Below are 12,387 nucleotides of genomic sequence, written 5' to 3'. Positions count from 1 at the left end.
AGGTAATTCTGTCCTGCATTGTGTCATTTTTGAAGTAAAATGGGTACATACAATAGAGCTCCAGGGAAACCATCCTCTGGTGGCTGTGCTGCTCTTCTAGTGAATCCTTCAGATCTTCTGATTTCATACTATGTGCATAGTTTAAAGGTGGGAGTGTGTGGTTTGCCTTACACAGATTACTCTGAGAGGAAACAATAAGTAGCTGTACCTACCCTGCACTTCCCAAATATATACCCACAACAGGGAGAGAACCTGGCTTCACAAGATCTTGCCAGTGTTCCCTTCAATGAGGCTTCAGGGCTAGCACTGAGGATGTGTGCAGGCAGAAACCTCCTGCTTCCATAGGAACCAGTTTTATTATTTTCTTTGCCTACCACAGGGTCTTTTCCATCCCAGTGAAAGAAGGAGATGAACTCTACTAGTTCTACTAATTAGGTTAGGGGATGCAGTCCACCCCTTGGGTCAGGGTGTGCCATGGTGTCCGACTCATGCTGGGGTGCAGAGAACCTACAAATTCATTTCATGCAACATGAGCCATGCCCAGGCTCATAGCATTCTGTAGGGATTCCCCACAGACATGGCAGGGAGGAGAAGCTGTGGTAAAGAATTGCAATTTGTATTTTTTTGTATTTTCTGCATCTGCAGCTCTCACATGGGATAATGTAACCACCTAGCTGTGATCTCAGCAGCCCTTCCTGTCTACAAGGGTTTGGTCTGTGATGGGATAAAGGTTTGCTTTATTGTCACTTTAAATGTGAACATGTTTTCCCTTCTTTGGATACAGGATCTCGATAATCTGATTCAGGATATGGACAGTGATGAAAACAAGGTAAGTAGAAGTACAGTAGAGAAACTTCTTTAGCAAGAGCTAAACAGTCCAGTCTTGTCTGCAGCCTACAGGCTCTCCTTCACAGTCTTCCTTCTCATCCTCATGCAAGCCAGATTTTTGAAGGCTGCTTCTTAGATTGTAGAAATCACAGTGAATTCCTCAAGGCCATAGTGTTTGTGACTGTAGAGCTGTGACATGAAGGTACCAATCGATCATCTCCCATTTAGCTCCTTGAGAGTCCTCAGAGTGGGGGCTAGGCATGTGTTACAGTGGGAGGCAAAGTGTTTCAGAGAGACACATTGGTGGGTTTGTAATTCAACTTTTCACATAGGTGCATGTCAGTTTCTAGTAATGGCAGACACCTAGTGATCGTTTCAGGATTATACTATTTCTATGGTGATTGAGAGGTAAATGATAAAACTTCTCCAATTCTGATATACTATTTCTCTTAGAAGGAAGTAAGGCCTAAACTACTTTGTTTCTTTGCTACCTTTCACACCAGCCACCCAAGAGAGTCACACATAAATATGTGAACTGTAGGTGTATGTTTATAGATGTGGCTGTGGCTCAGCATTTGTGGATTGTTGTAGATCCTGAGTGGCTTAGCTGGGAATAAAATCCGAAGATTTGTGACTGTCCTCTCTCCTACTCCAACTGACAAACTCACTGTTGTAGGTAGATTGAAAAATCGGCTTTTAATTCTGCCTTTCTGTAAGATCTATTACTGAAGGATGGGAGCTGTTCTAGGACCAGCAATGGAAGCAAATGACAAGTTTAGACTCTTTGCTCTGAGGACATGGTAAATCAATGCACAAGATAGGATTCCTGATGCTAATTCCATGGTCATACAGTAAAGGAGTTTTTGCAGGACACAAACTTAATAAAATACAACTGTCAATCCACCTTTTTCATTGGGATCTGCTCATGCTGTGCTCTGATAAATAACATACTACCACCTTGTACTACACCCTTCTGAACTGGGTATTTCCCATGAATCCTTGCTTAAGCTTGTCCAGTTAGCTTATTACAGCTTTCTATCCAAGTTCTGACTGCCCCTTCTGCTTCAGATCCAGGCCTACGTGATGTGCAACAAGCTGCGCTCTGCGTATCTGGTGTCGGTGAGACAGGAGAAGAGCAGAGCAGTGCAGCTGGTGCAGCAGGTGCGGCAGCTGGCCGAGAGCAGCGGCGATGACGTTGTGAAGGCAATCTGTGCCCAGTGGCTGTCAGTGCACCAGCCCAAGATGAGAAATCGCCTTCCCCAGGGCGCTAGGAAGTAATAAGTAATTGACATTCGCTGTCAGACAGAAGGAGAAGGCTTCAAGACAGCTTAAAGGTGTCTCGTTCAATCTCTTGGTAAAACAGTAGTCTCTTGACTGATGTTGATGGCAAATGGATGCTGCTAATGTGCCTCTGGTGAAGGGAAAAGAACTAACTTGCAAGTGCCAGTCCTGTATTTTGACAAACAGTCACTACCTCAGGGTGTTTTTTGGCTCTCTTTTTGATGGAAAGGGGCAGTTTCAAACTGAACAAGCCAGAATTCAGGTGTATGGAAGAGAGCACTTTTGATTTTGGTTTTTGTTGGGTTTTATTTTTTGGAGGGTTGATATTTTTTGAAAAGCACTGAATTTAATAATATGTCATTTATTTTTAATCCAGAAAACATATGTAGAGAGGACAGAAAGGTCTTATCAACTCAATGTAGCCTAGAGTATAAACTTCTTGTGATTACAGGTTTCCTGTAAAATTTTTCAAGATTGGAGAGATCTGTTACAAAGACTAAAATGTAGAGAATTTTTTTAAGCCTCTCTAAAACCATTGCTACCTTTTTTTAATCCCCGCCCCACTAGTACAATGTACCCAGTTTCTTTAGTTTGTTTGAAAAGATAGGAACTGATTCTTCATGGCAGGTTTCTACTTAGCAGTCACACTGTGTGATGTGTGCCATATATGTGGCACTTGAGCCCTTACTAGATGAATGAAGTTATAAAGGGCATGTCCTGTAAGGGGAGCACAAAGGGAAAATAAGCCTTGAAAATAGTTGAAAAGTCACATACCTCTTTCTTTGCTGTAGTAATACCCAATAAATTGTTGTGATGCAGCTTTATGACTAAGTAGTTGACAGTAAACTTCCACAGTTTTTCATCAGGTATAGCAGAAAATATGGATAGGGCAAGGTGTGGTAGAATTCAGCAGGTGGTCTGTATCCCTGTCACACAGGGATTAATTTATTTATTACCAAGGTAATCTGTTCCTGTCAAGTGCAATAGAACACCAAACTAGACATAATGTATTGACAGGTTTTGCTCTGGAAGTGTTGGGTTAATCAGTTCTACAAAAAACAGCAGTGATCTTTGTGTTCAGGGATGCTGAAAAAAAGCAGCTGCTTCTCTCCTACTGTGACTGGGACATGAGAAATTGGCAGAAGCATAGTAGACAGCAGTAGGCCCTTCAAAAAAAACACAAAGCAAACCATGGTGTTCCACAAGAGTTTGCATTTGCTGTTTACATATATTTCAGCACAAGTAGGAAAACTAACTCACTTTTTTGTTAAAAAGTCATTTACTTCAAAAGAAACAGGTTTTCTAAAGTGTAATACAAACTGTAAATAGTTTTAGTACATTAAATAATTGAGACTGTCAGGTAAGAGCTTTGCACTATCCCCAAGCTCACTGTACTGACCAAACAGACTTCCATGGTATTGGAAATGATTTGGCCCATCTTCTTCGGGGTTTCGTAAGCAGTGTCCCACTGGTACAAACACCTCTTTGGAGGTGTTCTGCTCACTAGAGCAGGACTAAGAAATGTCTCAGAGCAAAGCAGTCAGAAATGACCACCTGCAGCTTTCAGAATCCCCTGAGCAGATTTGCATTATCTCATTAGTGAGCAGTACTAATGAAAGCTTTTGTTTCCTTGGCAAGACTGACCTAGCTTTCCATCGGCTTACAGCCATTGGGATAATCCTAAAACGTGACACTACCTATGTCTTCAGTCATTTCTAAATCTCTAATTATGGGGAGGAGGTTTTACTGTTTGTGGGTATCCAGATCTGCATTGTTGTAATACCTACTTTTCTGCTGAAGTTCCTTCAGCTGTATGGAGCACAGAGTGGAGTTTGCCATGCAGACCTGTCAGTTCTGTATTTGCCTTTCTTCCTGACCTCTTTGCACTGTACCTGATGCACTTTATATAGTGTTTGTTGTAATTTGATGTTCTTAACCTGGAATTGTAGGGATCATCCTCATACCAGCAGAACTGGAATTTTGATCCTGACTAACTGCCTTGTGTCACGAATAGTGCAATTATCAAGGGGCTTTGAATTTTTGAGCAGCAAAAAAGGATTGAATACTGCCAGTTAAAAAGAACTTCTCTATTGATGACCAAGGTTTGTTTACAATGAAAAAAGAGAATAAAGTATTATGACTGTTCATGTATTTTGTTTACACTTTATCTCACCATAGTTGGGATTTTCTTTCTAGATCTTCACTGCTTTTGGCTATGCATAGCAGAGTAATTAGAAGGGGGATAATTGTTCTGTCATGCCAAATCTGTCTGCTACAGTGTCCTCAACATTTAGATCAATTTGAACGTCACATCTTTAGAAGACCTCCCTGTAGCTAGGTAGGTAGTTGGGCCTCATAAAATGTACTCAGCAATCCTCTTTGGAGAGCTTTCCTGGTTAATCTTACTCTCCCTTACAAGCCTCCCTTTGACACAGCTAAATGAGCTTTAGTTCCCTCATTTTTTACAGATCAGCTGAGAAGGTATAAATTAATTGCCCAAGGTCAAAAAGAGTGGGTGTCTGTCAGTGGAAATGTGTAGTTAATGTCATATATTAAATCCACAATCAGACTTCTTTGAGAAGGCATTGACCTGCAAGGGCAAAAGTATTTCACATTAGAGACACTTCCTGCTTTTCTAAAAATGGTTTCTCTTGCTCCTGAAAGAGAATGGCACACAGAGAAATACAGCCAGGCCTCCAAGGCTACATTCTACTGCTACATTGTAGTTGGCGACTTAGCTTCATAATTAGGATGAAGCATAAAGAGGAAGAAAAAAATGTAGAGTGACACAAAGGGACTTCAAAATGTTATCTGAACTGAGTTCTCTACATTAGTTAGGTGAAGACAACAGCAACACCAAGCTGATTCAACATTTCTGAAAGAAGATACTGTCTCCTGTTGTAAAAGGAAAATGGCTTTATTTAGTATTGCTCGAGGTAGCACAGGGCTGCTCTGCATAGATAGCATCCAGACAGAAAGAATTACAGGTAGCATTTGTTTCCCAAAACTGGCAGTTAGTCACAGTGGCATGCTCATAGTCAAATCCAAAAACTTCCAGACTTTTCAGAAGCAGAAGATAATCCTAGGAGCTGTGGCACTTGGTTTCTGACTGCTTAACTCTTTCAGAAATAATCTCTGATTATGGATCACACTCTAGCAGTTTGCACCAAAGCAGCACTAGAGTTCCAAGGGAGCAGTCCGGTCACTACGTGGGCTGCCCCAGCTGCCTTGTGGAACTGTGTGGTCCTGCAGGGGCAGCCTTGGTCAGCCAAGGCCAGGGACTGCTGGGCAGACAAATGTAAGGATTTCTGTGCAAGCCTTACCTTCCTGCCCTGTAGCTAGCTTGACCTTAATACCAAGACAGTCCTGACTTCTGCTTCAGCTGTTTAGCTCTAGGTAGTTTAGTGTCACTTAAAGCTAAAGTCTCAGCTGATGTTTAATATTTTTGTTAACGTGGTTGAGATGTTGTTTACTCCTTCTGCTCTCTTTTCTAGGTTCTAAAGTCATTTAAAGTGCAGCTGGGGGTTTATTGTCACAACTTTTACACCATCTTTGCCCAATGTTTCTCAGGAGTGTTGTTGATTTTTAAAATAAGGTAACTTGACCATGCACAATTGTGGCACTCCTGCGGCTTTTAACCTTGCAGTCACCTGCACTGAGACCTGGGTGCCAACCCTCAAGTTAACTTACTACAATCAGTGGGCATTTAGGGCCAAGATACTTCAGTGGCTATGGTCCAGCTTCTTACAGAGAAAAATGATTCCACTGAAAAACTTTACCTAATGCTTGGCACCAAAAGGCCAGAACTTGTTTCAGTGTGCTAGAGAGCATTTGTATTGCATTTACTTACCAGAAAATCTAATATCCTAAAGTACTTTCACTCTCTCACGTCAAAGAGTAGGAACTGAAAATAACCTCACAGATCATAAGTTTAGAGTCCTACCTTTTCACTATTGCTGTTAGGGGGAGAGGGGGGAACCAACAACCAACTAAATTTTATTTAAGTTAATTCTTTGTTACTTCACAATCTAAACCTAAGACTGCAGCCTCCCTTTCTATTCTAAAGCCACAGAAAAACAGCCTCTGGCTGTTGTGTGAGATACCAAGCAAAGCTCACTCCCTGCATTGGTGCTCTAATTCTCCAGCTAGGAAAGGGGACTGATTGCTTACAAATCTCAATCCTTAAGTGTACTAGTCCAGAAATTCAAATTAGGTTGTGCCCACCGAGCCATCACCAGGGCAGCTGAAGTATCAGCATACTACTCTTGAGTTTTCTCAGCAGTGCTCTTCCTGGGAGAAGCATCGCTGGACTCAGCCAGGTACACACTTGAGGTCTGTGCTGCTCAGTCCCACTGGATGCCAAGGAGCTCACAGCTCACACTCCAGAGCTTCTTTGCTGTCTCATCATCCCGACCACGTGGAGATACATATGCTGGCTGGCAATCACTGTAAGAGAATCATTCTTTTATTCTTTTCAAGTCAAAGATCTCTTCGTTAGCACACTGAAATGTCTCTATGAAGATAATGGAATTGCTTTCTATCAGCTTAATTTGAGACCAATTGAAAAACAGTGGGAGGCTGTCCTGCAGAAGAGCAAGGGTTGGTGCTAAGGCACCCTTAGAAAGCTTTCTTTCCAACTAGGTGGGGAAGAATCTCTCCCACTGGCACCAAGAACTGACAAGCAAGTCCAGCTCTATCTGTTTTCTCAACTCTTTAACGGGCCTCTTTAGTGTACATTCTCATTACTACCACTATAAAGGGCTATAAACTCTAACCAAGCTTCTTCAGGAGCAACTTTTGTAGCAACACTACAAAAAACCCACTCAAACAGCTCTTTATTCTAAACTATTTATCCCATCCTATTTCTCCCACTATATGCCCGAGAATAATAACACTGTAATAACTATGTATGGTTACTCTCTTTTGCATTATCCTCTGAACTGTGGCTCCTTTCTTCTCAGCTCCTGCATTCAGACAGGACTCTGTCTGGACTAGAGATCCTGTGTTCTCATCTGCAATGCTAGCTGCTGCAATAAGTTTGGAGTTTACAAGCTCAGAGGAAATGGCATCTTATAAGGTTTCCATTCAGCCTAGTGGTTTTAGAGCTCCAAGTGCAGTCTTTGATGTTCCTGAAATTGTCTCACTGTGGCATGCAAATTCTTAATGTCTACACTTGTGCTTCATATTCTATTGCCTGCAAAGTGAAAAGGACTTTAGGCCAGTTCAGTGTAAATTGTGAATTACTGCTGGAGCTACTAATTTCCCACCAAGTCTAAAACTCCCTTTTTTGAGAGTTTAAAATCCACCAAAGTTTTCTCTACTCCAGCACATAAATGCTATATTTTTATCCTGGGACAGGCCATCTTCCCTGGATGACTAAGACATCTATTTATATATTCCAGTCTCATTAAGATGGTACAAACTTCCCAGTGAAGATCAGGCAAAGTCATTACAGAGACTAATCTGGTCACAAATCACAAGAGGAAAGCCTTGCAAAGACACAAAGGCTCCAACTGCATCTGGTGGCAGGAGGAAGAAAGAACGACAAATTTTCACATAAATTGCCCCAAACCCAGTATTGTTACAGTGCTCTACACCTAAGGGGAAGCTGACAGACATATCTGCATAAATCTGTCCAAATGGCAGTCTTCAATTCTAGGATGATGATGATGACCTGGAACTGTTCTGGGCTGCAGTTTTGGTGAGGGGAAAAGACATGACTGTGCAGGGTCCTGGAGTCAGTCAAAAAGTCAAGGAAAAACAGGTTTTGTAGTGGGAGCTACACAAGACCTTTGGCAGGACAGAGGACAAGCATCCCAGCAGGAGCCCCTCCCAGCTGGTGTGTCTGTCACACTGGAGAATCAAGTCATTTTGTCACATGCCAGACCTGAAAATCTTAACCTCCTAGCCCTACAGCTCCATCAGCCCTCACAGCTCCCTGAGAAACAGAGGCCCCTTCTGCTCTAGTGGGGTCAAACTACAAAGAGAACTCAAGTGGTCTTCCCAGGACTGACTCAAGTGACCTCATTAACTAAACAGTTCTACTGAAAAGTGATTTTCCCAAGTCTCAGGCAGATCAGCATTTGAGCTTTGAGCATGTGACAGACATTCCTGCACTTTGAGTACATTGATATTCCTAGCACTTAAGGACCTGCTATTGTGTAAAGTGCTGCACAGGTCAGGGATTTCTTCTAACACGATACGCATTGTAACAGATCTGGAAGAGGTAATGCTCTAGCATGTCTCCCTCAGTCTTACCAGACAGCCTCTCACCTGGTCCCTTCTTAATGAAGAGTGACAGTAAATCTCATACTTCCCAGCAAACAAGGTTGCCTTTCACAATGTATCACTTCATCAGCTTTCACCCACCTGAAATACTGTCCTGTCACAGAGTCTAGCTCCTCAGCTACTGCACAGTAGACACTGGTCTGAGCTCCTTCCCATGGTGTCTTCAAGAAAAAGGAGAACATCTTCCACAGCCAAGTCATTACAAATGAGTGCCGGACCAGCTCAGAGTAGACAGAACCAGGATGGAGAGCATTCACTGTGACTTGAGTACCTATGGCAAAATAAAGTACTCCAGGACAAACCTGCAGGTACCAGTGTCTTTGAAAGAAAGGGTAATATACTCCTCAATTCTACTTGCAACTATTCTATAACTTAAGGGAGGAGTCCAGACTTGGATACAGGGAGAGTAAGAAAGTGAAGTCCTCTGTAGTTGCTGCTTGCCAGATGTGATGGATACACTTCACCTCTTAACCCAACCAGCAATAGTTTGGTACAGGCTCCAAAGAAGGTAAAGGTCTGAGCCATAACTGGGCTGAGAACTCCTCTAGGAAACCTTTAAACAGCAGAGTGACACAGTGAGCATCAATATACATGAGCTTGCACCACCCATCATGCAGTTCACACATGAGCAGCATGCGGTTTTTCCAAGACAATTATCAAAAAACAAAGTTTTGAGTACAGTAACTCACATGCATACCTTTCTCACTGTATGCATTTTGACTAAGGAAACATTGCTAATCCATTGAGCTACTCAGTAATAATAATTACAAACTTTGTATAGATAATTCCATTAGACATGTATCATTGTCAATGTCTGAGACTAAGACTGGACACCGAGGCTCCCTAAGGAGTTTAGGAAGCAAGGGGGCCCACTCTGAACCTTGTGACTCAACAGGAGGGTCTTCCTTACCCTTTCTGTTTCTGGTCCCTGTGTGAGTCATTCTGACTTGGTTTAACTCATTTTTCCTTTGTACATTCCTACCATATAGTAAGTAATAGAGTGAACCTTGCCACCAAACTCTGGTAAGTCAAACTTTTATGACATCATGTTTAAACAACTTTTGCTAATATCTTTGATGGTAATTCTTTAGGCAGTCACTGGAGCATTCCCTGTTCCCTTCTAAACACTGCAGCCACTACAAGCCTTCTGCAAAACAATGTGCTAAAGGGCCTGAGTACTAAGACAGCTGCAGTTTCGTCAGGCTTTTGAGAACATCAGCTTCTTTTGATTTACTGTAATAGTAATTGCCTAGGGGAGACACTGTTTCTGTTTTAGTAAATAACTACTTCAGTTTATGCAAAGGACTGAATGAGAGATGTGACAGATGCTGTGAATTAAGAGGCACTGTCTAGTCTTATGATGCTGTTTTACAAGCCACCAACATTTAAGGCAGTTGAGTATGCATTAGCTCTTATACTCGAGACTGCAGTTGTAGTTCAGCTCCTTCTGTTTCCAGCTTCCACCCACATACCACAATTATCTGTGTGGAGGCAGTTAGTTTTTGACAAGCACCAAAGAAAAATGAAATACATTCAACTGTGCCAAGTTACTAAACTCCTCTGTCCAGTTGTTGCAAAGACAATTAGTGCTGTAAGTCTCCTGGTTCCACAGGAGATATTTTCTTTCTGCAAAGAGCTCTCAGTGACACTTGCCTCAAACCATTCAATTTTTGCATAGCCGATTTCCAGACCTTTCTTCAATCCACTCTCCCCATCCACAGTGCTCAAAAAGCCAAGCGGAGAAGCACTCCACTTGCCTCTGGAACTTGCCTTGCAGCCTCCTGGCCAGCTCCCGGGTGAAGAGCACGTTAGCCAATTTGCTGTGACAGTAGGCGAGGCCACGGTTGTAGCTCTTCTCGCCGTGGAGATCATGGAAGCGGATTCGGCCCCCGTGGTGAGCCAGCGAGGACACGTTCACGATGCGGGCGGGGGCACACTGCTTCAGGCGCTCCAGCAGCAGGAACGTCAGGAGAAAATGACCTGGGGGGAGACAAAAGGTCATCCTTCTCTGAAGGGTTCCCCTACTTGCTTATACGTTGTATCTTACTGCTGCCCTCATTTCAAGTCCAGGGAAAAGAAGAACCCCCTGAATTAGCAGCTAAACCTTTTTTGGGCCTTCAAGTTCTGCTCCTCGTCTTCAAAAAGCTGCATTCTCATACATTTCAAAAAGTCCCAGGTAACATGTACAGATACTTACACTGGATCCACAATAGGCAAAATACATCACATGCCATCTCCACTAATCTTCCATCACTCTAACTCTGGCCTTCTATCCTTCTTCAAGAAGGAAGGATGAGGAAGAGAAAATCTGAAAACAAGATTTTCCTCTGGCATAGAGGTATGCCATACAGAAATTGGGGCTGGAAGAAGATGATCTTTAAGGTCCCTTCCAATCCAAACCACTCTGTGATTCTAAATTGAGTGCAAACATGATTCCACTGGCCTTACCAAGATGATTGACTCCCAGATGCATCTCAAAGCCATCAGCAGTCTTGGAAAAAGGGCATAACATTACCCCGGCATTATTAATGAGAATATGGAGCTCCTTCTCATCTGCAAGAAACAACAGACATCCTTAAACAGGGAAACAGAAAATGTAGGCAGACAAGAAGATAGCACGAGTCAATCAAAAAAACCCTATCATGTCTGGGCTGCAGTCACATCACTTTAAAATAAAATGATAACTCTCCTACCAGAAACTAACCCATGACCTCTGACAAGCTGCTTCTGTGAAGCACAGTACCCAACATGGTACAGAGTCTTGCAGGTCAGGGATTTGGCATTGGCTAGAAGAGCAGACAGCAGTCCTTGGTAAAGTATTCTCACTTAAAAGAAGGATCTAGAGACTGTACCTGCTAGAAATTTCTCAGCAAACTCCCGGATGGATTTCGTGTCAGCCAAGTCCAGTCTTTTCACAATGACTTGCTGGTTCCCTGTCTCAGCTTGGATTTCACTGGCTGCAGCTTCTGCCTTTGCTATGTCTCTGCAAGCAATAATCACCTTTGCACCTGCAAGAAGGGGAGGGGGAACAGCAGAACAGAAATTGAGATCCCTGGAGCACACTGGATGATCAGGGCTACAACAAGCAGGTTGACTACACAGAGAGAGTACAAACAATATATTATTTCTTTAGGTTACTGGCATCAGTCAAGAGAGCAGCTAGGAGGCACAAAGCCTTTCCTACTGCATTGTGAGCTACATTCCAGCCAAAAGATGCTTTCAGACCAGGAATATCCACATCTGAAGTGTCTCTGTTCAGATTCTCCCAGGTGAGGAGTATGTACCACTGCACTGGTATGATAGGGTTATATCTAGTCCTATAATGGGGACATCAAACCAGGAACACATAAAGTTACTTGGAATCCAGCCTGAGTAATTTCTAAATGGATTGTGAACAGGTAGTTTAATCGTCTTACCAGTTACCCAAAAAACATTTAAACCAAATTAGCCTGAAACATAAAGCACACAACAGTGGACCTACAACATTTGCCAGCTTCATACAAACAGAATCCAGTAATACCAGGATCTTCCCCAGTCCTCTTGAACCAGTTTCAGTGCAAGGCATTCATGTCTCCAGGGCATGTTTCTGGAGTTCAAGCAGTGAAACCAGTAGAGTATCTGGGGACTTGCACCTCAGTAATTAGTCTCTGAAGGAGCAAAACTTGGGCTCATCTGCAATAACTCTGGGACCCAATTCACTTAAATGTAAGCATAAACCAGTCCTCCCTTAGATCCAGGAGAGGCACTATCGGCACACAGGGATGCCCTGCTGGGGCAGGCGGCCACTTGCCTCTTCGTGCGAGGTCTCGGGCGGTTTCCTTCCCGATGCCTGTGTTGGCTCCTGTGATTATCGCCACCTTCCCCTCCAGCCTCGCCGTCGACTTACCCCGTCCTCCAGCCACATACTTCCTGCGAAGGAGGAGAGGGACGGCAGCAGTCAGCCCAGCCTGCCGGAGGGCCGGGGCCAGCCCGACTCTGGGGCTCGGCGCG

General features: G+C 43.2%; 2 protein-coding genes across 2 annotated transcripts in view; one reads left to right on the top strand and one right to left on the bottom strand.

Annotated features, from left to right (window-relative positions):
* Positions 1-2,106, top strand: part of LOC103808928 (zinc finger FYVE domain-containing protein 26-like) — a gene marked incomplete at its 5' end in the record, with an annotated part of 11,572 nt that extends 9,466 nt beyond the window's left edge. The window contains 2 exons of the mRNA XM_009081735.1: positions 785-829; positions 1,897-2,106. Coding sequence (XP_009079983.1) covers positions 785-829; positions 1,897-2,106 — 255 coding nt within the window. The remainder of the gene's footprint in view (positions 1-784; positions 830-1,896) is intronic.
* A 4,133-nt stretch (positions 2,107-6,239) lies between these two features.
* Positions 6,240-12,344, bottom strand: LOC103808926 (retinol dehydrogenase 12-like; the record flags this gene model as incomplete). Its single annotated transcript, XM_009081734.1, has 6 exons — positions 6,240-6,555; positions 8,479-8,668; positions 10,168-10,377; positions 10,846-10,950; positions 11,250-11,405; positions 12,188-12,344. Coding segments are annotated over 6 exons (921 nt in total), but the record flags the coding sequence as incomplete, so codon positions are not given.
* Between the last annotated feature and the right edge of the window lie 43 nt (positions 12,345-12,387).

Source organism: Acanthisitta chloris, unplaced genomic scaffold, assembly GCF_000695815.1.
Source record: "Acanthisitta chloris isolate BGI_N310 unplaced genomic scaffold, ASM69581v1 scaffold28519, whole genome shotgun sequence".
NCBI lineage: Eukaryota > Metazoa > Chordata > Aves > Passeriformes > Acanthisittidae > Acanthisitta > Acanthisitta chloris.
Note: the sequence above shows the minus strand (reverse complement) of the source record. Positions and strands in the feature narration are given on the sequence as shown.